The sequence below is a fragment of the Talpa europaea genome, assembly GCF_964194135.1.
Source record: "Talpa europaea genome assembly, chromosome: 12".
NCBI classification, from domain to species: domain Eukaryota; kingdom Metazoa; phylum Chordata; class Mammalia; order Eulipotyphla; family Talpidae; genus Talpa; species Talpa europaea.
Window position 1 is genome coordinate 39,667,628 of NC_140079.1, and position 24,252 is coordinate 39,691,879.

General features: G+C 50.3%; 1 protein-coding gene across 1 annotated transcript; it reads right to left on the reverse strand.

The window, feature by feature from the left end:
* Positions 1 to 4,068: 4,068 nt before the first annotated feature.
* Positions 4,069 to 22,477, reverse strand: KANK2 (KN motif and ankyrin repeat domains 2; the record flags this gene model as incomplete). The annotated part of the gene is made up of 11 exons (XM_084249966.1): positions 4,069 to 4,122; positions 6,355 to 6,444; positions 6,525 to 6,725; positions 9,257 to 9,399; positions 9,959 to 10,178; positions 10,694 to 10,781; positions 11,359 to 11,595; positions 12,497 to 12,602; positions 12,694 to 12,861; positions 20,773 to 21,987; positions 22,441 to 22,477. 11 exons carry the CDS (start codon positions 22,475 to 22,477, stop codon positions 4,069 to 4,071), a joined length of 2,559 nt encoding a protein of 852 aa, XP_084106092.1.
* Positions 22,478 to 24,252: the final 1,775 nt, after the last annotated feature.

Below are 24,252 nucleotides of genomic sequence, written 5' to 3' on the forward strand. Positions count from 1 at the left end.
AGACTTGAAGTGATATCTGCATACCCAGCATTACTTGCAATGGCCAAAAGATGAATGGATAAACAAAATATGGTTTATATATACATATAATCAACCTTACAAGAAGGGAAACTGTGGACTTTCCCGGTGGCCTAGGGGTTAAGTCTCAGTGCTACCACCATGAAGGCCCACCTTGATGGCCTGAGTTTGATCCCTGGCCAGGGAGCTAACCCACAGGTGGTGTAGCAGACCGCTGCTGTCTTGGGCACTACTCCCACTTTGTCTGGTGAATCCTTACTCCCTGCCTCCACACCTCTGGTCTGCGTCCCATTTCTTCCACAAAAAAATAAATAAAACCTTTCTTTTTATTTTTTTCTTTCTTTCTTTTTTTTAAAGATTTATTTATTTATACAAGCACTGGGTACAGCCAGAGGCACTGGAGGGTGAGAGAATTCACCAGAGCCAGAGCGGAGAGCAGAACAGGCAGACTGACGAAGTACACTGCTGGGGGAAGCAGTGGGCGGCAGGAGAGGTCTGTGTGCCATGTGGGACCCTCGCCTGGCGGCCGGGGATCGAACCGGCGCTGCAGAGGCTGTGGGCAGCTTCACAGCCCAGCGCTCAACTGCTGCACCACCGGGGGACGCCCTAAAACCTTTATTTTTAGAAAAAATGGGGGGCCTCCCTGGTGGAGCATGGGGTTGAGATGCAGTATTATGAAGCTCTCCGCAGCCACTGCAACACGAGTTTGATCCCCGGCCAGGGAGATACCCACATGGCACAGCAGACCTCTCCTATCTCACCCGATGCTCCCCAGTCTGTCTCTGATGAATTCTCTCACCCGCCCCCTACCCCACACCTCTGGCCTACACCCTAGTTCTTGTATGCATAAATAAATAAGCTAAATCTTTAAAGAAATAAAATAAAAATATACATTTTCAAAAAGGCAGAGCAAGAAACTGGGGTTGGGGTTTAAGAACTGAACAAATTAACAAAGATGGAAAATCAGTCTGGGCAAGTGCTTGTGAGAAATAATACATTTTTTTAATTTCTGAAAGTTCCCTTCTTGCCTCACAAGTCCCTCTGGGAAGCTGGTGAGAGCAGTGGACCTTCTGTTCAGAAATACACAGCTTCATATAAAATTTCTGGGACTTCTAAAACCTCAGAGTTACCCACTATCTCCTGCCTGGTTGAACTGCCCAGAGGAAGGGAGAAGCCAGGGACTGTGGATCCTCCTGAAGGGAGGGAAGTGCCCAGGGAGCTGCTGGAGGCTGCAGATTCCCACTTCCATCCTGATGCTGGTGACACGCGGAGGTTGTTTGTAAAAATCCATGGCGCTGTACACTTCTGTATACAACTTGTGCTTATAATGTGTTTATTATATCTGGGAAAAAACTAATCAAAATGCAAAACAACAGATTTTAAGACTCAACCTATTAGAAAAAGCTTTGATAGCAGATACTCTAAAGTGCTGACAGTTGGCATTTCTATGAAATGGGGTCAAGGTCCCCTATATTATGCCAAACACTGCCTTTTACAATCACTATAAATTATTTTGTCACAAGGGGGAAAAATCAGTAAAGATTTTTGAGGTGTTCATAAGGATTTTCTACAATGGCAATGCTCTTTGTCTCTGCAGCACAACACAAAGTCTCCCAGCCAGGTGTGACTATAGAACATAATTAATTACAGGGAATTTACATTTAAATGGAAATAGCCCCACGTATTGGACCGTGCCCAGCTAGGGCAGAGCGTAAAGGAGTATTTTGTAATATTTCTTTTACTTTTCTGCAGCTTTGAATGTTATTCAAAATAAATCAATTTTTTTTTTTTTTGAGGCATGTTTTATTTATCTATTGGTTTGTTTGTTTGTTTTCTTTACACATGCACTGGGCACAGTCAGAATCACGGGAGGGTGAGAGAATTCACCAGAGCCAGAGCAGGGAGCAGAGCAGGCAGAAGGACCGAAGTACACTGCTGAGGGGAGCAGCGGGCGGCAGGAGAGGTCTGCACGCCATGTGGGACCCTCCTCCGGTGGCCGGGGAGCAGCCGGGGATCGAACCGGCGCCGCAGAGACCGCGGGCAGCTTTGCAACCCAGTGCTCAACCGCTGCGCCACCAGGGAGGCCCAAAATAAATCAATTTTTTAAAAGAGAGTTTAAAGCTTAAAGAAGAGTGACCCCAGCATGGCGGCATTATCATAAGGTAGCTTTATTAAATTCCTTTACCGTCTATAAATGATTACAAAAGGAATACTTCATTTAGTGTAATACTGTCTTTATGGACGTACCGTGGTTGGAAAGTGGGGTTAAAGGTCATGAATACAATGTGAGAAGAGAATGGAGACACAAGCAGGACCCTGCTGGGTATGGATGGGGAGGAGGGAACACAAGGATAAATATGGACTTATCTGGGGGTGGGGGGTCACTGAGCTGCTTTTTCAAATCTTAAAATAAATGCACCCGCTGGCTCTCTGGGGCCAGGCCCAGAGGCACACAGCTCTTGTACCGCATCTCAACGCTGCAGCTTCCACCAGACACCAGCAGTGGCCCCCAATCAGCTTGGGGTTTGTTTTCTGTCCAATTCTCAACACACACACACAGACACAGACACATTCTCTCTCTTTCTCCTTCATTGACCATCCGTGTTCTTTTGTCTTAGACACATCCCTTCAATCAAAGCCAAAGCAAGCCAAAAAAACTCCATCCAGCCAAGATGCCCACTTTGCTTTACTGAATGAAAGACAGCTCTCAGGGCTTGCTCTGTCCTGCTGTGGTCTGGCTTCACCTTTGGAGGCCCAGGAGAGCACTGGGCAAGAGGGCAGGACATCTACTGGCTGGGGATCATGCTCCACCAACCCGCCCCCCACCCCACCCCACCCAGGCATTTTTTGAAATGGAAACGCTCCCTTTTTTTGTCCACAAAAGGAAGGAAGAGGAAAGAAAACTAAGTTGAGATTCCGGGGACAGAACAGACCATGAAGGAAACTGTGTTTGTCTAGCGAGCCTCTTCCAGCAGGCTCCATTCCAGGTTGTTAAAAAAAGCAGCTGGGCCTTATTTGGTCTTCGGCAAAGGCCTGTCTCTTTAAGTTTGTGCTGGGGAGTCCTCGGGGGCAGCCAACTTTTAATCGTGCACACATGGGTTTTTGGAACTCGCCCTGTGCTTTGCCAACAAGCACATGCCCTGTTTTCTTTTCTTTGAGAAGAGAAATTCTGAAATCTAGGCTGGTAGAGGACGGTCCTGTTACCGGGGTTCTAAGCATAGGTACATAGCAGCCACTCTGGGAACAAGATTAATTTCCTGTGTTTCGAGGTCTGAAGGATTTTCTAGGAAAATTACTATTTGCCAGGGCCTCCATGAGGGGAGGGGATAGATTTCTGGGTAGTTTCTCCACGTGAACTGCTCACACATCTTGGCTCATGCATCTCAACTACTGGGTCCACCTGAATGGGAGCAACACTGGCAAATGGCCAGCGAGGAGACAGAAGAAAGGATAGAGTTTCCTGCCCTGGGTGATGAGGACAGAATCTGTTTTGTAAAGAGACCAGAAGAAAATTCCCCCAAGAAAGCTGATGGGGGGAGTGGACAAAACGCTATTATATACCAGACAATTAAATGTAGGGGGTGAGGGGAGCTCTAAGCCACTTGAGATGCCATCCATACGTAATAACATTCAGCATTAAAATGAAAATATGCAGTTCCAGTGACTTTCAAATTGGGCAACAAACAATATGATTTTCCCCCTCCCTCCCCCAGTGATTCAAAAATACGATATTTTTCCCTTTCACCCTCCTCCATCCATAATTGCCAGTTGATTGTTCTCAATGTTCTTCATAAACCCACGCCTCAGCATCAGCCACTGGCGCCAATTTATACAAGAATTTAGCTTTGGTCTGCGTTGCGGCTGCTTTGAACTGGGGTACCAGGAAAACCCACTTTAAGCTGGAGTCTTGTTGCTGTTGAGGCTCCCTCCAGACTTTGAGACTTGCCTTGGAGACTTGGGTCATGGTGGGTAAGAATAGGGGGTAGCCAGGGAGGAGATGAGGGACCTTTCACTCCGGGGCTGGATAGCCCCAAGGAAGGACCCTTACAGCTACTCTTCCGTGAAGGATGATGCAGGACTTTCATCATCTGACATCGGGGCGAACTGAAATAAGAAGCAGAATTCCTTTCGTTCAGCATCCTTTCCATTGCTGACGAGGCACCAACTTTGTTGGCTGCCCTGTGGCTGTGGTGAGTGAGCAAAAGACCCAGTCCCTTGGCCTCAAGGAGGTGACGCTGCAGCAAAGAGGCCTCAGAGAAGCACTGAGCTGCGTGCTGTAAAGGATTTCCCCAGGTAGAAGGAATGAGGGAATAAAGTGGAGAGCGGGGGTCCAACAGGGCTGTCTGAGCTAAATGATGTTGAGGGGTTAATCAAGGGGGCAGAGCAGAGCAGACAGAGGAAATAGCAAGTGCAAAGGCCCTGAAGCAGCTGAGTGAGTGAGGGGAGAGGATGGGGGTGGGCAGGGGAGGGTGGCTTGCAGGGCCTGCTTAGCTTTGGGAAAGAGGCTGTGAGCAGAGGAGGCATGTGCCCTGACTTATGGTCACAGTGACTTCAGCCACTATGGGACTAACAGACTGGGGGTGGAGGGGTCATTGAAGGTGGGAGTCAGAGGCTCAGGGCAGAGGCAACAGCAGGGGTGTAGGTGGACAATGATGGTGGACTAGAATCTGTCCTGCAGGAGTCCTTGGAGACAGGACTATAGCAGGACATCAAGAGGCCCTATCAGCCTCCCTGGTGGCGCAAAGGGTTAAGCAGAGCACTATGAAGCTATCCGCAGCCTCTGCAGCACGAGTTCCATCACCAGCCGGGGGGCTGACCTACATGACGCACCAGACCTCTCCTGTCTCACCCGCTTCTCCCTCAGCAGTGTATTTCAGTAGATCTGTCTGTTCTGTTCCCTACTCTGTCTCTGGTGAATCCTCTCACCCCCTGCACCTCTGGCCTGTACCCCAGTTCTTAAATGCATACATAAATCAATCTTAAAAAAGAGAGGCCCTATCACCCCCATCTTCTAGTTGAGGAAACCAAGGCCCAAGTAATCCCTGGCTGACCCTCAATACCACACCAGTTATCCTGACACTCTGGGAAGTGAAGCTGGAAAGTCTCAGCTTCAGTAAGAACGTAGGAGCCAGAAGAGAGATGATGGCTTATGTCCCAGCACCTTCTCTCTCCTGGACTGTTTGGGGAGTTGCATGCCACTCTTGAACCCATAAGGTCAGAGCAAGTAAAAGATGGGGGTGAGGCAGAGGGAGCAGCAATGTTTCTGTCCAAGGTCCAGAGTCAGGCCATAGGGCCTCCATCCCTTCTTGGCGATGAGGCCTTGAACCAGGGATGTAACATCTCTATGCCTTAGTTTCCTCACCTGAAAATGGAAATTGTAAAGGTATTTATGCAACCTAATGGGATTACTGTAGAGGTTCAAAAGACTATCCCTGCGAGTACTTAGTATACAGCCATCAGACTGGAAGGGCTTGTCTCCCCCACCAGATAACGATATCACTCTGGGGACCTGTGAGGAGTGTCTGTCTCCCCCATCAGACTGGAAGGGGCTGTCTCATCCACCAGGCACTTAGTACATTCTCCTAGTATGTTTTCAGAAGAATATTTTGCTAACAGGTGTGATTTTTCTAAATCCCAGATTTCTGTAATCAGATGCAGAAATGCTGAGTTAGACACAGGTTAATTTTCTTTAAATAAAGTGAGACTTCTCAGGCCTTTAATACAGTGAGCGGCATACCTCCAGTAGAAGTCACATCCTCACCGTGGCCCGCAAGGCCTTTCATGGCTGACCTGCGGCAATACCTCCTTGGACTCATCCCCTCCCCTGGGTTCCTACATCTCCTTAAGCATACTAGGTGTGCTCCTGCCCCAAGGCCTTTGCTCTCGCTGCTCCTGCTGCTGGAGAGTCACAGTACTTGCTCCCTCACTTCCTCAAGTGTTGACTACAACATCATGCTTTGCTGAGGTCTAATATAGCTTCTCTGTTACCTGTTGTCCCTTATCACTTGTTTTTTATTTCTCCCCAGCATAACCTGTCTCTTGTGTCTCTTACTAAAATGTCCATTCTATGAGGACATAAATTTTTTTCTGTTTGGTTCACGGTGGTGACCAACCAGGACTCAAACATGGCCTCTGTAAATATTTCTCGAAGGAGTGAGCAGTGATGAGAAATGCTTCTGGAACCAGACAATCTGGGTTCCAATACTGTTATGTTAACCATGACTACACAGACCCTCTGCCCCACTTCCTCATGGGGCCATGAGGGTACAACAAGCATGGGCCCCCTGCACCATTAGCTCTTCATAATAATTTACCCCACCCAGGGCCGGGACTCACCGAGCACTTGATGTTCATGTGGGAATACAGCATGGATGCAATCTCACTCTGCCCTGCGTCCAAGGCCACCATCAAAGCGGTGCTCCCGTCCTGCAAAGCATCCACTGCTATGACAACAGCCCTGGCAGTGCTCCCGCCCTGCCCCGGGATGCACCTGGATGGGGACTCACATGATCAGTGAGCGAGATGTTGCAACTGGGCACGGCCAGCAGCAGCCCTGTGATCTCCTTGTGGCCGTGTTCACAGGCGCACATGAGGGCAGTGGAGCCGTCATCATCCTGTACATTGACGTCTGCCTCACAGGCCAGCAGCGCTTTGACCACGTCCACCCGCCCGTGGCTGACTGCCAGCATCAGGGCTGTCTGCCCTGCCTAGGCAGAGTAAGAAACAGGATTACAGACCATGCACGCCCCAAGGCATGGCACCCCTGGTTTTGGGGGCTCCTGAGCACTGATACAGATGGCACCCTAACTCATTCTCTGCACCTCAAATCGTCCCTTCCATCACCAGGCCGTTGCACTTGCTGGTTCCTGCCCTCCCCATCTCCATATCTCTAAAGTCTCAGTTTCAGGATCTTTCCCTCAGGAAGGTCTATTTGCCTACCCACTCCCATGAACACCTAAAGCGGGTTCCTAACTCAAAGGCGGAAACATGTGTAAAAATTTATCAAGCTAAGATTTAGACACTCTTCTGGATGTCAGTTAAATCTCATTAAAAATTAAATCAATATTGGTCCTCCCCCATGGCGCAGTGGGTTGAGCGCAGTGCTGTGAAGCTGTCCACAGCCTCTATAGTGCGGGTTCGATTTCTGGCCGTCCACGGAGAAACCTCTCCTGTCTTGCCCACTGCTCCCCTCAGCAGTGTTTTCAGTCTGTCTGCCTGTTCTGCTCCTCCCTCTCTCTCTGGTGAATTCTCTCACCTTCCCACGCTTCTGGCCTGTACGCCAGTTCTTGTATAAATAAAAAAAAAATTAAATTGGGGCCTCCCTGGTGGCGTAAGAGTTAAGACACAACCTATGAAGCATCTGCAGCCACTGTAGCACGAGTTTGATTCCTGGCCAGCCAGGGAGGCAACCCACATGGCACAGCAGACCTCTCCTGACTCGCCCCGCTGCTCCCCTCAGCAGTGTACGTCGGTCAATCTGCCTGTTCTGTTCCCCACTCTGTCTCTGGTGAATCTTCTCACCCCCCACACACACCTCTGGCCTGTACCCCGCTCTTGTTTGCATAAATAAATAAATCTTTAAAAAAATTAAATCAATGTTTATCAATGGATGAATGGGTAAACACCATGGTATTATCCAGACCACAGAATACTATTCAGCTTTAAAAAGAAATGTAGGGAGCCTTCCTGGTGGCACAAGCATCAGCACTATGAAGCTGTCCTCAGCCACGTAGCACGAGCTTGATCCCCGGCCAGGGATGTGACCCATATGGTGCAGCAGACCCCTCCTGACTCGCCTGCTGCTCCCCTCAGCAGTGTATTTCAGTCTGCCTGCCTGTTCTGTTCCCCACTCTGTCTCTGGCGAATCCTCCTGCACCTCTGGCCTGTACCCCAGTTCTTGTATGCATAAATAAATAAATCTTAAAAAAAAAATGTAGCGCTGATGTTCACTGCTATGTGAGGAACCCTGAGGCTGTGCTCAGTGACACATAGACATAGAAAGCACAGGCTCTAGCCACACTACCTTCACAGGGCGGCCTTCTGAGAGATACATCGGTGGGTGACTTCATTGCTGTGTGCCTTTGACCATGTGCAAACACTGTACAATCAGGATGGTAGAGCCAGCTGCACACCAGGCTAGGGGTGTGGCCTGGTGGGCCCACCATCGCCTATGCAGCCTGCTGCTGACTGAAATGTCACTAAATGACACATGACTGTATGTGATGTTACTTGTATGAAATACCCTGGATAGGTAAACCTATAGGACAGAAAGCAGACTGGTGGCTTCCAGGAGTTGGGGGAAGGCATAAGGGGGAGTGACTGTTAATGGGTACAGGTTTCTTTTAGGGTGATGGGGACATTCTGGAAACAGATGGAGGTGATGGCTGTGCAACACTGTGAATCTACTAAATGCCACTGAACTGGGTACTTGAAAAAGGCTAATTTTATGTAAACTTCATCTCAATTTTAAAAAATGTAAACCACTACAATTATATTTTTAAATTAAAAGTAATGAAAGCAACATAAAAGCAATCAGGGCCCGTTCCTATGATGTGCCACTGCAGCTCCCTGCTTTTCATTATGGAATTCAGGCTGTTGCAAGTCCCTCCCCAAACTGCTGTCCCCACCAGGTCCTGGTTGTCCTGCTTTTCTGGATATCCTTCTACACTCCTGTCAACTTCCTAGTCTCTCAGCTTCTGCTCCCCAACACACAGTCAAAGGGAGATTTCATATCAGAAAGCAGGCCATGCTGTTGCCCTCCTGAAATGCCACTGGAGTTTCCTGCAGCCCCTGAGTCCAAACCCATTCCCAGCTCTCATGCTCACAGTTCCTGAAGCTCCTGGCTGGCTAGTGACAACTGACCATCATTTGAGTCTGCAGTGTCCAATTGCTGCTCAACAAATTACCAAGCAGGATGTGCAACAGTGTTGGATTAAGAAACTCCCACAGCAACTCCCTACCCTGCCTTTTCCACCAGAAGGGCCTACGTCAGAAGCAGCCATGCAGGTCAATAACAGGGACTCTGGAGGTGACCACCTGGGTTCAAATCCTCTCCTCTAGTTTGACTTTGAGGAAATGACTGCCTCTCTGAATCTCTGAGTATGAACCTCAGTTTCCCCATCTGTGGGATGGGGATGATTCCCCTGGGTATGGAACAAGACAACATTTGGGCTTGGTGCACAGCCAGGACTTAATAAGCAGGAGGGGAAGCCTGCTCTGTAGTGTTGGGGGCCTGTACCTGGCTGGCTTTGGCATTGACATCTCCAAGTCGGAAGAGCTGTAGGACAGTCTCAATGTCATCCTGGGTTCTCAGGGTGGCCAGGGCGGTGAGCATGATGGGGCTGTAGCCAGCACGGTTTTGCTTGTCCACCTGGCAGACACCTGCAGGGGGAGGCGGGAGCAGGTGACATGAGCCCTCCGGCCCCACAGATACCAGCAGATCTGCCACAAAGCTGTGTGTGTGTGGCGGGCACGCTGAGGACTGGGCATCTCCTCCACTCTACCCCACTGACTTCCAGGCCTCCCCTCTCCTCCATTAGTCCAGGTATGCTCTTGTTCCTCCCTTTTCTGACTGAGAACCCCATTCTACTCCAGGGTCTTCATCTCCATTGTGGCACCACAGGAGATGGGGGGCTCCTAAAGATGGAGACTGCCTCCTCTATCAGACTGGCATCCCCCGACAATGGCACCCACATTTAGGGCTGGCAGTCAGAGCTCTGTCTCCCCATTAACCTGGGAGAGCAAATTCCTTTCTGCTTCCTCTCGGAATATGGACTCTACCTCCTCCATCAGACTGGGAGAGCAGTGTCTCCCCTGTCAGGCTCTGGCAGTGGCATTTCCCCCATTAGACTAGGAAGAGAGCAACGTCTTCTCCATCAGCCCATCAGCCCAGGTGATAGCTGGCAGCCTTGCTCAGGCCCCTGGTTCTGCCCGAGCTCACCGCTGTCCAGCAGCTGCCGCACCACAGGGAAGTTGGCGTGAGACACGGAGTAGTGCAGCGCCGTGTTGCCATTACTGTCGGCGATGTTGACCACGTAGTCCAGCAGCCGCACCGACATGGCCCTGAACGTGACAAGGTGGCGCCGCACGAGTTCGGGGTGGGCGTCGCTGCGGCAGGCCAGGCGCAGCCACTCCTGTAGCACTGTAGTGTAGGCCACTTTCTGGACGCAGGCAGGGGAGGAGAGGGGTGTGAGCGGGCAGTGGGATGCCCCCTCCCAGACAATGGCCCAAGAGGGCAGTGTGGACACCCCTGTTCTGAACCAGACCCTTAAAGGGGAAGTGTGGGCACCCCACCCCAGAGGACTCTCCTGGAGCAAAGTGCAGTATCCCCACAAAGGGAAATAGACATTGGAATCCCAGATATGCCCCCAGAGGGGGTGAGCATGTCCCTCCTGAGTATGACCTTCAAAGGCAAGTTCAGACACCATAAGGGGAAAGATAGCAGCCCCTTCCCTCAAACCCCCTATAGAGCAAAAATCAAGGCCAGGTTTTCGGGCAGGTGATTATCTTCTAGCCTCTCTCTAAGGTCCAAGATTTAAGTACTGCCCACCCCCAAATTCCCAGTTTGGATCCTCAGGTCCCCACAAGGCAGGCAAGGGACACACTATGGGTGAGGAGAAACCACTGTGAAGGTGGAGGGAAAGGATTATCCCCCAGGCCCAGGGCCCTTCCATACCAGCTCCCTCTCAGTAAGAGCGTTGGGATTGTCCAGGTACTTTTCCAGGGACAGGCAAGCTGAGACAAGGTCTGGGCTTAGCTCCATCCTGCCAGGGACACACAAGTGGGAAGTTTATCATGGAAGCACCCACCTCAGCCTCCTGGGTGACCCCATTCCCACATCCAAAAGGGACGTTGGAGATGCTCTCCACCATAGCATTTACCGGCCCTGCCAGGGTTCATCTGAATGGTAAAGCCTCAGATTCCCTTCATCAGAGACACATCTTTACATTGTACCCAAAGAGGCAGATATAGGAAAACACAAGACCCAAGAGAAAGTGGATCCGAATTTATTCCAAGTGGCCCAAGAGCAGATTTTTCATCAAGAAATAAAAGGGATATAAATAGGGTGGACAGGGGGGACAAATGTCCCAAAGAAGATGGGGAGCTTAAGGACAAACTGCCTGGCTCCCAAATCTTAACTCCAACAGCCCTGATTTCCCTCATTAAGCCCTTTATCAAAGACTCTAGACCTTCAGATGTCCTGAATGAGATAGTGTTTGTTCACTAATTCAGACTAAGGTGTGCATGACTGATGGGAGGTTCCCTCAGAAGGTTTGACTGGTGGGAGTTGAGGCAGACATTCACATCTCTGCCTGAATTCCTTTTGCCCAGAAAACTGACCGGATCTCCTCCTCTGCATTTGATGCCGATGCTCCCTCAGTTGTGGACACCTGCTTTGACTCCGGAGATAGTTGGCACTCCTGCTGGCTGGTCTTGGCCACTGTTGTCCCAGAAGGCCTGAGGGGGACTTCAGCCACACTTGAAACCCTGTCTTCTGGCTCTGGGGCCTCATTCTCTGTGCTCTCGTTGTCTGAGAAGTTCTCTGCTGTGCTGGAGTCCTCAGAAGAGGACTCATATCTGGGAGGAAGTAATGGTTGGGAGAGGGAGATGCTGCAGTTGGGATGGGATGGGGTGGGGAAGGGGCAACGGGCTCTGAGTACTTAACCTGTTAAATGGGGATAATGGCACTATGGACTTCACAGGGCTGGAGGGATGTGGTTTATGGCGCCTGGGCACAGTGAACGCCATCTGTTCTGGGTGGGAGGCAAGTGAGGATGTTGCTTTTCACCTTCTATATTTCAGTAACTCTTACCCTGTGCCCCTTAAATAGTTATTACTATTCACACTCTTGTCCCACAATGCTTCTTGTACCTTTGGACAAAGTCTAGGCTTCCGGACTTGGCATTCAAGGCCCAAACTGTCCCTGATATTTGTTCCTCTTGCCTCTAGTTTCTCATCTCTGAGCGTTTATCCAGGATGTGCCCTCCACCAGGAGAGCCTCCCTACACCCAGTTTTTCCCCTTGCTAGCACCTGTTTGTCCTGCAGCTCATGTCCCCTCCTTTAGTAATGTCCCTGGGGTCATCAACACCTCTTAGTCACTCACTGCCTGACCACCTTCATCACTGCTCTGACCTCACTGTGTTGTAACCAGAACTACCCACCAAGGTCCATCACCCAACCGGGCAGGACAGGGAGCTGTCTGGTACATTCTGAGGGGTTCTGCAGTAGTGACAGCACAGGCTCTGGAGCCAGTTCCCCAAGGCAGACCCAGGGTTGCTGTGAGCTCTAGCAAGGCACACAGACTCACTGTACCTTGTTTCCTCATCTGTTTACTGTTCTTTGGTTAAATGAATGATTCAAAGCGAGGGGTTTAGAAGAGGTCCTTGGTATGTTCTTGGGCACAAATAAATCAAGGAACAAACAGGAGGGCCAATGTTAAGGAAAGGGCGGGGAGCATGAGAAGGGGGCTCCTCTTACCCGCCATTGACCCCCACGAACTGGAGGCTCCTCCTGCGGACTGCAGGGTCTGCGGGCTCCTCTTTCCTCTTCATGATGGACCGCACCCCTGTCTGGGGCCTGCATGCTGGGAGGCATGGAGTTATTAGGGTCTCCCAGAGCCAGACCCCACACCCAGGCCTCTGGGTGCCCCTGCCCTCTCAGCAGCTACCACTCACCTGTACCCCCTGTCACTTCCAACTCGCATGAGGCTGCTTGCCTAGTGGGCTCCCTGTTGGTGGCATCACTGGCGGGCAACTGCCCTACGTTCTTTTCTGGCTGTGCCGACAAGGATGCTGTAGACTCTGGGGTTGATGAGGCCAACTCTGCAGGAGACTGCGGGAAACCTGGAGGGGTAAGAAAAGAGGCAGGTGCTGTGGATAATAACAGAAAAATAGCTGCTTCTTGGCATGGGGGGGTGGGGTGGGGGTTGTGTGTCACATACCCTGACTATGTGTTCCAAAGGCTAAGTCTTGCATTCCTCCATCCAATCTTCCCAGCCCAAGAAAACATCAGATTGTCACAAATGAGGAAACTGTGGCACAGATGGTTGCCATAGGTCACCCAGTAAGTGAGTAGCAGAATGGTTCAAACTGTGTTTTTTTTTGCGTGCCCCACAGCTAGTCAGGGACAGGGAGGACCCTATGAGCCCACCATCCCAGCTTGTGACACCCCTCCAATGTCAAACCTTGTCTGGAAATGAGTGGTTGAAAGATCATGGTCACCATGTTTCCCAGGAAAGAGCTGTGTGACCTCAGGCAAGTGACATAACCTCTCTATGCCTCAGGCAAGTGTCATTTCCAACTGGCCGGTGGGTGGACAGACTAAAGACAGTAACTGGGGGAAAGGGCTGAGAACAATGCGGGCTCAAGGAGCATCTGTTAATTCAAGAGAATTGTCAATCTATATTTAAATGAGACTTAATATCATGACTTTTTAAAACAAAAACAAGACCTTTAACAAAAGGGCTATGTTCTGCATATCATTTTGTATCCGGCTTCCGTTACTTAACATTAAGCAGATGTTGCTTTAATAATCAGGAAAAAGAAACAATTAGAGCAAATGGAAAATGAATATGAAAACCCTGCCCGGGTAGAGTTTCAGATTTGGGAAGATGGAAAAGTTCTGGAGGTGATGGTGGTGACAGCTGCACGGCAGTGTGGATATGTCGGTGCCTCTGAACTGGACACTGAAACATGGTGAAATGGTGAACTTTATGTTACCTATATTTTAACACAGTTGAGGGGGGGAACCCCACCCAGTTTATTCTGAGGACAAAGGTGTCTTCCTGGTACCAGGCCCTGAGGGTACCCACTGCCCACTGGGGTCTCTGGGGAACCCTGATCACTAGCCTGGAGCCAGGCACGGGAGGCTAACACTACTCTGAACGGCTGCCCATGCCTGGTAAAGCACTCAGATGCCTCCAGGCCACATGTGGCTCCTGTGTTACCACTTCCCCAGGAAGTCCCCTTCCTGCCACTGGCCATGGGCTCTGAATACCAATTATTTTTAATTCCTTGAATGGTTAAATTATTATTTTTTAAATGCACAGCAACTGCTTCCTCGAGTCCATAGGCAACACTCAACTTTAGTTAACAGGGAGTAAATACTCAGTGCAGATAAAGAACCTCGAACAAAAGAGACACATGGTGTCTGACAGCACACTAGTCCACGGTGGGGCCAGCTCAGGCTTGAGTTCTCCTGGGGCACCAAGAGCAAATGCTGGGTTTCCGTGTGAATCTCCTGGTTTTTTTTTTTTTTTAAACCTTGTCAATAAATTCACCAAACCAACCCACCAACTGACACCCAAACCCTGTGTGACTAAGTGGAATGTGTCAGGAGGCAAAGGGGCCAGTTCCCATTCTTCATGTCTGTCCCAAATGCAGGGCCCCTGATTTGAAAACCTGGGAGGGATCCTAGGTTTCAGCACCAAAAACAAGCAAACAATCCAACCCCTCCCCCATAAAAACAAAACAATAGAATCCTGGAGAAAAAACACCCAGATGTGTGAAAAACCAGGGGAAGCAACATTATGCTAATAAGGCATTTATAAAAGGATAAAAATCGGCATGATTCCACTTAAATGAGGTCCCCAGAGGAGTCAGAAATGGAATGGTGGCTGCCAGGGGCTGGAGAGGGGATGGGGGATTGGTGTTGATGGAGACAGTTTCAGTTGGGGAACATGGGAAAGTGCTGCGGATGGCTGCACAGCAGCGCGAATGTGCTTAATGCCACTGAGCAAGAGTTAAAAATGGCCATAATGGTAAGTTTGATATTATATGTATTTTAGTGCAATTTTTAAAAAGAAATAAAGTAAATAACATTGAGACCCATTGTGCCTCAAGGGAAAGGCCTTGCCTCTAAAGGCTTGTATGGCCCCTCCCAGCCTGAAGAGTTCAGGTTAGACACTGAAATGCTGAAATAGCAGTGATAATATTTATTATTGCTATTCCACTGGAAAATGGGGTAATCAAATAGCAAAACTGAAGTCCATTAAGAGCTAAGACAATTTCACAGAAAAAGGCAGAGCTGGCCTACAAGACAGTACAACATATTCCACGGTCATGACCATTGAAACAGCAGGGCACTATTTCAGGAAGAAATGGGCCAAAGGAAGGGAGAAAGCTCTGGAAGGGGGACTTCCACAAATTAGTGGTGGAAGACAGAGGGGTTCCACAAATTAGTGGTGAAGAGTGGGCTCTATGGTGTGATATTGGGAAAAGCAGCTTATTCTACCCAACAAAAGTCAAGTTGGACCCTTACCTCATGCCTTACTGCACAAAATAGATCAGGAAGGATTAACGTGAAAGTACCACTTTATAGCTCAAGGAAGGAGGGGTAGCAGGAGGCTGGAGGCCTCAGGAAGAGGAAAGATGCCTTTAAAAAATTCCTCAAAGCACAAACGATATATGAAAATATGAGATAATCTTACTTACACGTGAAGTTGAAAAAAAAAAAACAAGCCAGCTCAGAGACAGAGAACAGATAGGTGGAGTCAGAGGTGGGGGTTGGGGAGATGGGTGCCAGGGATCTAAAGGTACAAACTTCCAGTTATAAGAGAAATCAATCTTATAATGTATTGACTGAAAGATTTTAAGATTGTACATTATAATCATGTAATGTACAGCATGCTGACCATAGTTATGAAAACTGTACTGTATATTTGAAAATTGCCAAGGGAGATCTTAAAAGTTCTCATCCCAAGAAAAATAACTGCAACCAGCTGTGAGGGAACGGACGCTAAGGAGGTTGCTGTGCTGATCACCTCAGCAGGCACATGTGCTGAGCCACAGCGCAGGGCTCCTGAAACTAAGGCAATGTTACATGTTGTTATATCACAACACTTGAAATCAAATGTTTTAGGGCCTCCCTGGTGGCACAAGGGTGTAAGTCTCACACTTTGAAGCTATTGGCAGCCTCTGCAGCACGAGTTGAATCTCTGGCCAAGGAGCTACCCACATGGTGCAGCAGACCTCTCCTGTCTCGCCCGCTGCTTCCCTCAGCAGTGTATTTCAGTAGATCTGCCTATTCTGCTCCCCACTCTCTCTGGTGAATCCTCTCACCTCCCGCACCTCTGGCCTACACCCCAGCTCTTGTATGCATAAATAAAATAAATCTTAAAAAAAAAGAAGTCAGGGCTTCCCCTGGAGGCGCAGTGGTTGAGCACTGGGCTGCAAGGTTGCCTGCAGCCTCTGCAGCGCCGGTTCGATCCCCAGCCGCCAGCGAGGGTCCCACATGGTGTGACAGACCTCTCCTGCCATGCCTGCTGCTCCCCTCAGCAGTGTATTTCATCAGTCTGCCTTTTCTGTTCCCTGCTCTGGCTCTGGTGAATTCTCTCACCCTCCCGCGCTTCTGACTGTACCCAGTGCTTGTATAAATAAATAAATAAATCTTTAAAAAAATATATCAAACATTTGAAAAGAAAAACACTATATCCAGGGCCTCCTTGTTGGCACAAGGATTTAAGAGGCAACCTATGAAGCTATCACAGCCACTGCAGCACGAGCTCAATCCCCGGCCAGGGAGCAACCCACATAGCGCAGTAGACCTCTCCTGACTTGCCCGCTGCTCCCCTCAGCAGTGTATTTCCATCGATCTGCCTGTTCTGTTCCCCATGGCACCTATGGCCTGTACCCCAGTTCTTGCATGCATAAACCTTAAAAAAAAAAAAAACACAGCTTAAAAAAAAAAAGAAAAATACTATATCCAATACGAAGATTCCTATTTGATTAAAAAAAAAAAAAGCCTCAGACAAAATTCATCAATAGAAGAATAGAAATGGGGGGAAATACTCACAATGCCAAAAATGGGCAAGAAGTTATCTTCTAGGACAGGAGTCAACACACTTTTTCTGTTAAGGGCCAGATAATAAATTATTTTGACTATGTGGGCCATAAGGTCTCAGTCACAAATAGTGCAAAAGTAGCCACAGATAGCAGGGAAGCGAATGGGCATGGCTGTATTCTACAAAAATGTGAATTTCCTGTAATTTTGCTCGTGTTGCAAAATGTTTTTCTTCTCGTATTGTTCAACTGTGTAAAAACAGAAAAACCATTCTTAGCTTGAGGACCATATGAAAACAGGCAGCAGCCTGAATTTGGCCCACAGGCTATCATTTGTCAGTCCATTTCTGGAACTTGAGAAAATGGACAAAGATTACACATAAGTGATATACAGGGGAATCTGTTCAAAATACATAGTGGTGCCCTAGCCCACCAGAAATCAAAGAAACGTAAATTAAAACAAGGAGACTGCATTTTGTACCAGCATCAAATGGACAAAAAATTATTAAGAGATAAAACTGTATATTGGTGGAATGTGGGCACCGTGGACCCAAGTGGGGTGTGGATAGGGAGAGGTTTTCAGAGAGGACCAGACAGAGCTTAGAGTGAAAGTGTGTCTCCTGTGACCCAGTGACCCCCAGGAGGGGCTAGGTAAGGATACCGCAGCACTGTAGATGGCAGCCAGCAGCTGGAAATACCCAGCTGCCAGCCATTGGGTGAGGGGTGGGGATTGGTTAAGAAAAATGAACTCATACCTAGGGCAGCTGTTAAAAGTTACAAACCAGATTTATAAACATCAATGTGGAGAGTTCAAAAATAGTGTGTAGCAAGGAAAAAATAAAAAACAGAATGCGATTTTGTTTTTCTGAAACACAATACCATTTTAGGAAATTAAACACACAGAGGGCATTTTTTCAAGGACAACCAAATATCTAAGCAAGCATCTGGAAGGTGGATTGCAAGGAATGGTATTACACGGGGTGGGGTGCGTATGAATGGCATAGAATAGAGGTTGGCAAACAATGGTCTGTGGGCACTATTTTTAAATGGTTCTGACAAAGTTAAAAGACGTGTTCTATCTGGGACATATGAAAATTACATGAAATCGAAATTTCAGTGTTCACACAAAGTTCTATTGGCACATGGCCACACTTGTGTGAATTTAAGTATGAGAATCAGTATCAGACAATGCCCTGGTGGAAGTAAGGGCTGTTAAGCTGCTTTTGAAAATAAAACAGCAAATTCCGTCAGTTTTGTGTTGCCAGACTTGAAAACTACATACTCTTTTCTGCATTAAAAGATTCGGAAGGAAAGAGGCAAAAGTGTTGATAGCAGCTGACAGTGCTGGGCTCATGGGGATTTTATTTTCTGTTCTAGATTTTTCAGTACTTTCCAAACCTTCCACAAAGAATATGAATTGCTTTTATAGGGATATATTTTGAACAAGAGTAGAGGAAATTTCAAAGTCTTGGTGAGACCTCACAGGCACTTTTGCTGGCTATCACGTCTCTGGGTCATCTCTCTGTGGTACCTTTACCCGGGATCCTACGTGGTGTGGTCTCCAAGCCTCCAGCTGGCCCCACCTACTTTTGCCAGTCTGAGGGGGAAGGTGGCCTCCCTCACTCCCAGGTGTAGTGAGTGAATTCTAATGCAGGGAAGTTGGGCGTCTCCCTACATCCTCCTCCAGGGAGCTCTCCCTGACTTGCCCATTGGGCTGACAGTTCTTGTCCTATCTTTTTTCATTTCCATGCTGCTCATCCCAAGTCTGTAGCCCTGGGCACCCACCCCTGATGCGCAGGCTCCGCTAACCCTCAATTCTTCTACCTCCAACTATTCCAGTTCAAAATCTTAAAGACGCTTCTCACCTCAGGACCTTTGGCCCTGCTGTGTGCCCCCTCCAGTTACACACTTCTTACCACCTCTTTACCACTCTCCCAGAGTTTCAGATCTGGCTGCCTCTTTCCTTACCCTTACTGTTCAAAAAGCCATCACTTAACCCTTAAATGCCTAGTGCGTGCAGGAGCTACACTGGACTAGACATAAGCTGACACATTTAAGCCTCACACTTATTTAATGGCATTGGCTGTCAGGTTCCCTGATTTGCAAAGAGGCACAGAAAGGTTAAATATCTTGCTGAAGGCACAGAGGTAGGGAGCAGGGAAACCAGAATTTGAACCCAGGTGACCACCTCATTCACCCCGTCTGCTTTATTAGCTTTAGGCATGTAGTCTCTGAGATGCTATTTCTATAACCTATTTATCACAGTTGCTTGTTTATTTTGGGGGGCTTTTGTTCGTCTTGTTCACTGCTGCACCTCCATTATCTACAGGTCTAGCACAGAGCAGAAACATTTGCTGAGTGAGAAGGTATGAAATGAGTTAGTGCACCCCAGTTTTACCTGAGCAAGGCAGAGACTGGGGCGGCTATAGCAAGAGGGAGTTAAGTGACACACAGGAAGAACTTTCAGGACCTTGTGTGGCCTGCAGGCAGGAGGCCCCGGGCTGCCCCCGGAGGCATGTCTGGAATGGAGGCTGCCTCTCAGCGATCCAGAGCTTGGGATCGGGGTGGTGCCCCTGGCTGGGGGCCAGAGTCACAGGGCTGGGTGTTTGGGATGGATGCAGAACAGAGGGTGGTGCCCAGAGCTGGCCAGGAACAACATGGGGGAGGCAAGAAGACACAGTTGGGTGCAAGCCCTCAAGCTTGTACCCTTGGGTCCCTTGGTGGGGCTCTGGTCACTTGACCAGATTTTTTGGTACTTTCCCAACCTGGACCCACCTTTGGGCCCTATTGCAGGTTCATGCTGAGCTGGGTTTCCAACATGGCTTGGCCATTACCTGGTTGTATGGCACTGAGCAAGTGAAACTTCTTCCTCAGACTCAGTTTCCCTAACCATTAACTTGGAAATAATCATCAAAAGCAGTAAAAAGCACTGATTGAGTGTACTGTGTAACTAAGAGTCCTCAAGGTGGAGACCAACATTATCCCACTTCACAGATAGGGAAGCTGAGGCCCAGAGAAGTGAAGTCACTCACCCAGGGAAACACAGCACAAGAAGAAGAGTCTGAACCTAGGTCACCTGGCTGCACAGTCAACCCTCTTTAGGTCCTCTGTGGGTGAAACACTCAGCATGGGATCTGGCACCAGACTGGTGTTCATTTGACAAAGAACAGCTGTTATTATTATGAATCATACTGGTAGCTTCTCCCAGGGGCCTGAGGACAGTGGGGGTGGGCGGCAGCTGCCATTCTGCACACCCCACATCCCCTTTCCCAGCATGACGACTCAGCACTTCCTGCATGGTACACCCCCTTCCTCCCTCAAAGATCACAGGACTTGGGTGGGGCTTCCCTGCCTGCAGGAGCCAGGACTAGGCAATGCGGGACATAAAGATTGACTCAGCGATGGGCATGTGACCCAAGCCAGTCAGTGAGGGTCACCACAGGATTTTTATTGATACTATTTGGGCTGAGATGCCCTCTCCGGTGAGCTACAGGAATAGAGGCTGGAGTGATGGGGCTACCTTCTACCTGCCCGAAAGAGAAGCCTCAGATAAAAAGAAAGTTAAATTCTTCATGATAGTGGAGCACCTGAATCCAGCTATGCATGAAGCTATCACTAAATGACTTGAACAATACATTTCCCTTCTGAGATGGGTTCCAGCCACTTACTAAACAGATAAACAGGTTTTTTTTTTTTTCCCAGCAAACTGACAATCTTGGGGACCCTCTTCCAAATACCTGTTTTCTGAACACTTAAAATGTGCTAGACATGAGGCCACACACAGATACCAAATTTGTCTGCAAGATCCCTAGAGCAGCAAGTTGGTGACATAACTGATCCCTTTTTACAGATGAAGAAACAGAGGCCCCGAGGACTGGAGTGGTCCTCCTAGTGGAAGGCCAGGGGTAGGGCTGAGCCCTAACATTTTGAGGAAAAAAGACCCTTCACTGTCTTCCCCTGCCTGCCAGAGCTCACCTGTTGCTGCACTGCAGCCACGCTCCGTGATACTGATCTTCTTTACCAGGTGGATGTTGCCAGTGGACACGGTGGATGTTGGGAATGCCGTCTCCACTACTTCATGGCTTCGGAACACAGTAGGGCTTTCAGCCCCTCCTGATGTTGCTAGGGCCCGCAGCCCTGTCCCGTAGGACTCCAGATTCTGGGCCCGTTGTGCAGGGGCCCCAGCAGCTATGCTGGCTGCCACTTCTACCTCCCTCGGCCCCTCCACCACCCGGACAGTGTCCACTCGGACTGGGCCGTCTGGCGGTGGCCAAGCCTGGGGCTGCAGATTGGCCTGCTGGGCCTGAGCTGCTTGCAGCTCCTGGAGTGCTTTCTTGAGCTGGGTCTCCAGCACAGCAACCTTGGCAGCAAGGGCTGCCTCTCCATCAGGCATGCCCAAGTCCCGCTCACGGACCCAGGTGCCCACACTCCGGGTTTCAAGTGCCATCGGGTCCTCAGGGGGGTCAGGGAGGTCCAAGGAGAGCTCATTGCGGCCCCGAGCCCCAGAGGGGTGGCCCAGGAATTTTTGGCTCTTGAGCTGTACAGTGAGCTGCCTCTTCTCCTCCTGCAGCACCGACAGCTTCACCTGGAGCACAGGGATCAGCTTCACCTGTTCCTCCAGCTGCCGAAGCTTCCGTAGGGCACCTGCCATCTGCTCCCGAACGTGGGCCAGGTGCCCAGCGCTGGGCGGCACTGGTGTGGACAGTCCCGAACCCCGTGGTGTCGGAGGAGGCAGCCCTACACCCACCAGTGAGCTCGTTGAGCCTGCTGCGCTGGGGGTCAGGGACCCCAGGCTGGTGGGTGCCGCCGCCTGGTCCTCCAGGCGGCGACGAGCATCCAGTAGTGTGCGCTCCACACGCGGGTTGAAGCCACCACCACGGGTCTCCAGGGCGCCATACTGTGGGTAGAAGCCACGGCCGCAGTAGGAGTAGGCAGAGTGGCGGCTGTCCCCACTGGCATTGGAGCATAGCGACTCGGTGGATGTCCACCAGGAGCCTGGGCCTCGGGGCAGTGAGCCCAGGCGGGGCCGACGCTGCACAGCCACACGCCGCAGTGTGTGGCCCTTCTCGATGTCATCCACGTACTTGAGGAAGTCCAGGTCGAGGCGGTAGCCATAGGGCGTCTCCACAGAGTAGGGAGGGTCGTGCTCCTTTGCAGGGAAGGCAGGTGGGGAGGCTGGGCCAGAGGTCCCTGGGGTGAGAAAAACACCAGCACCTCTGAACACTGCTGTCCCCTCTTTGGGACCATGGTGGATGCCCCCATGAGTCAAGGTTTGTCTGTCCAAGGGGTGGGAGCCCATTTGGTGCTCAACCCACTCAGACCCTCCCAGAACAGGGTTGTGCCTCCTCTCAAATTCCCCCAGGACAGGGCTCTGTCTCCCAGCTCAGACCAACCCACTTCCCCAAAGACTATCTCTCCCAAAAGGCCCAGGGTAAGGGTCCTGACTCTCCTTTTAGATCCTCCAGGAAAGAACCATGTTATCAGGGCTGTACCCCACCCCCTCACCTTCAGGTAGGGCCACATTCCCACCTCAGACCCCAAAGTAGGGCCCTGTCTCCTCCTCCAGCCCTCACAGGACAGGGCTGGAACCCCCTCACCCCCAAGACCACAGGGCAGGACCCTCTTCCCCTTGAGACACCCGACCTGGGAAGGGGGCTGGCACATGTAGAACTTGGGCCATCCTCTGGTCTGCAGACGCTCCTCAAGAGTCACTTGGGGGGCTCAGAGTCAGACTGCCTGCAGCACAGGCAAGGCTTATCTGGGGAAAAGAGGGGATGGAGACCTGAATTAGGAGAGTGGCCATCCCACTTGCACAATTGTCCCACTCCCAAACTTCCTCCTGCCCTGGGTCCAGGACACTCTCATAGGCGCACAGGGGCTTGGCTACGGAAAGGGGTGGGGGTGGGGGTGCCTCCGCCTAGAACAAAGAAACCAAACCTCACAGTCTGCCTGCACATCTGTCCAGCCCCTGGACAGGCTCCAGCTGTTCCCACAACCCCGCCTCCACAAGGCCCCTGGGCTGGGGTGGGGGACAAGCTAGACAGACCCCTCCCTTCCTGCAATCCATCCCCTTCTCTCAGCTCAGGGGCTGGCTACAGGGTCAGATGGGGGCTGAGATGGACAGGGGACTGGGGCACTAAAGGGGAGACAGCCTTCCTGCAAAGATCTGAGGAGAGACACAGGGATAAAAAACAAGATAACATTCAGGGGAGCAGACCTGAAAGCAGAGCTGGGTCAGGCCTAGTGGGGGTGGGGGAGCTAGGGAAAGTTGGGGAAGAGGCAGTGAGGAGCAAAGCCTTTCCCCTTTTTGGAAACAATTTTCTCTAAAAATAAACAGTTTCACTGCTGGGCTACATGAGAACTTCCTGCCCCCCCCCCCCAGGACACGTCCGGCTTGGGGGCGCAGCAGGGATAGAAGGCTAGGGCGGTGGCCCGGGAAGTCATGGGGGTAGAGGGAGGAAGTATGAGGGGGTGCCTGGAGGCTGCAAAGGGGAGAGACAATCAGGGTCTCTCACTAGCTCCCCCCCAACCCTAGAGGCCAGTCAAGGCTCTTTTGTCCCCCCAAACGCTGCCTCAGCTTGGTCAGTCCTTTCTGTTATCTGACCTCCAGTTGCACTGCTGTAGCCCATCCTACCAATAGAAAAGACTCTTCTCAGCTTCTGGATGCCAGGGAAGCAGGCAGGCACCTGGGAGGATGGACCAGGTGGGGTACCTGCTGGGCATGAAGGCAGGACTGGGACTCCAGGCCAGCTGTGCTCTTCCTAGTCTCCAAGTCTCTTACGTCTCTTGCTTAGTCTCTCTGCATCTCTCCAGGTTTCTGTCTCTGTGCGTCTCTCCACTTCTCTGTTTATCCACGTCTCTGTCCTCAATTCTCTGTTTCTCAATACCTGCAACATATGGCAGGGACATGACTGAAACAGAGGTGGGAGGTGGGGCAAATAATATTAACAACTACAATAATCATCCCAGCAATTCATTTGATTTTTAAGGCAACCACAACTGATGGGGCAGGGAGGTCATAGAAATCCTGGAACAAAGAATGGTACAGTGAGTTGCCCAGAATTACTGGAGGCGGAAGGGTCTCCGCCTGCATTTGAACTAAGCCTGGAAGACTGCCCCGCTCCACACGCCTCTGCCCATTTCTGGGACGGAAAGACTGAGGTCTGGGGGTTTCCAGTCATAGGTCCTCGGTATAAGCCGGTGACTCCAGGGGAGAAAGCAGGTGTGTGTGTGTGTGTGTAAGAGCTGAGGGGGAATGTCTGTGGCTGAGGCTTCTCTCCTCCTGCGTGTCCGTGGAGGATGGGGGGACAGGAGATGGCAGCGCTGGCGAGGAAGGACGCTCCCAGAGGCACCGGTGGGGACCCAAGGAAAGGGCGAGGGAAACAGGGGAAGGTCCTCCCTAAAGCTCCCCTTCCAAGCCCGCCTGGACGTCTTCTGCCCCTCTGCCCCTCTCCA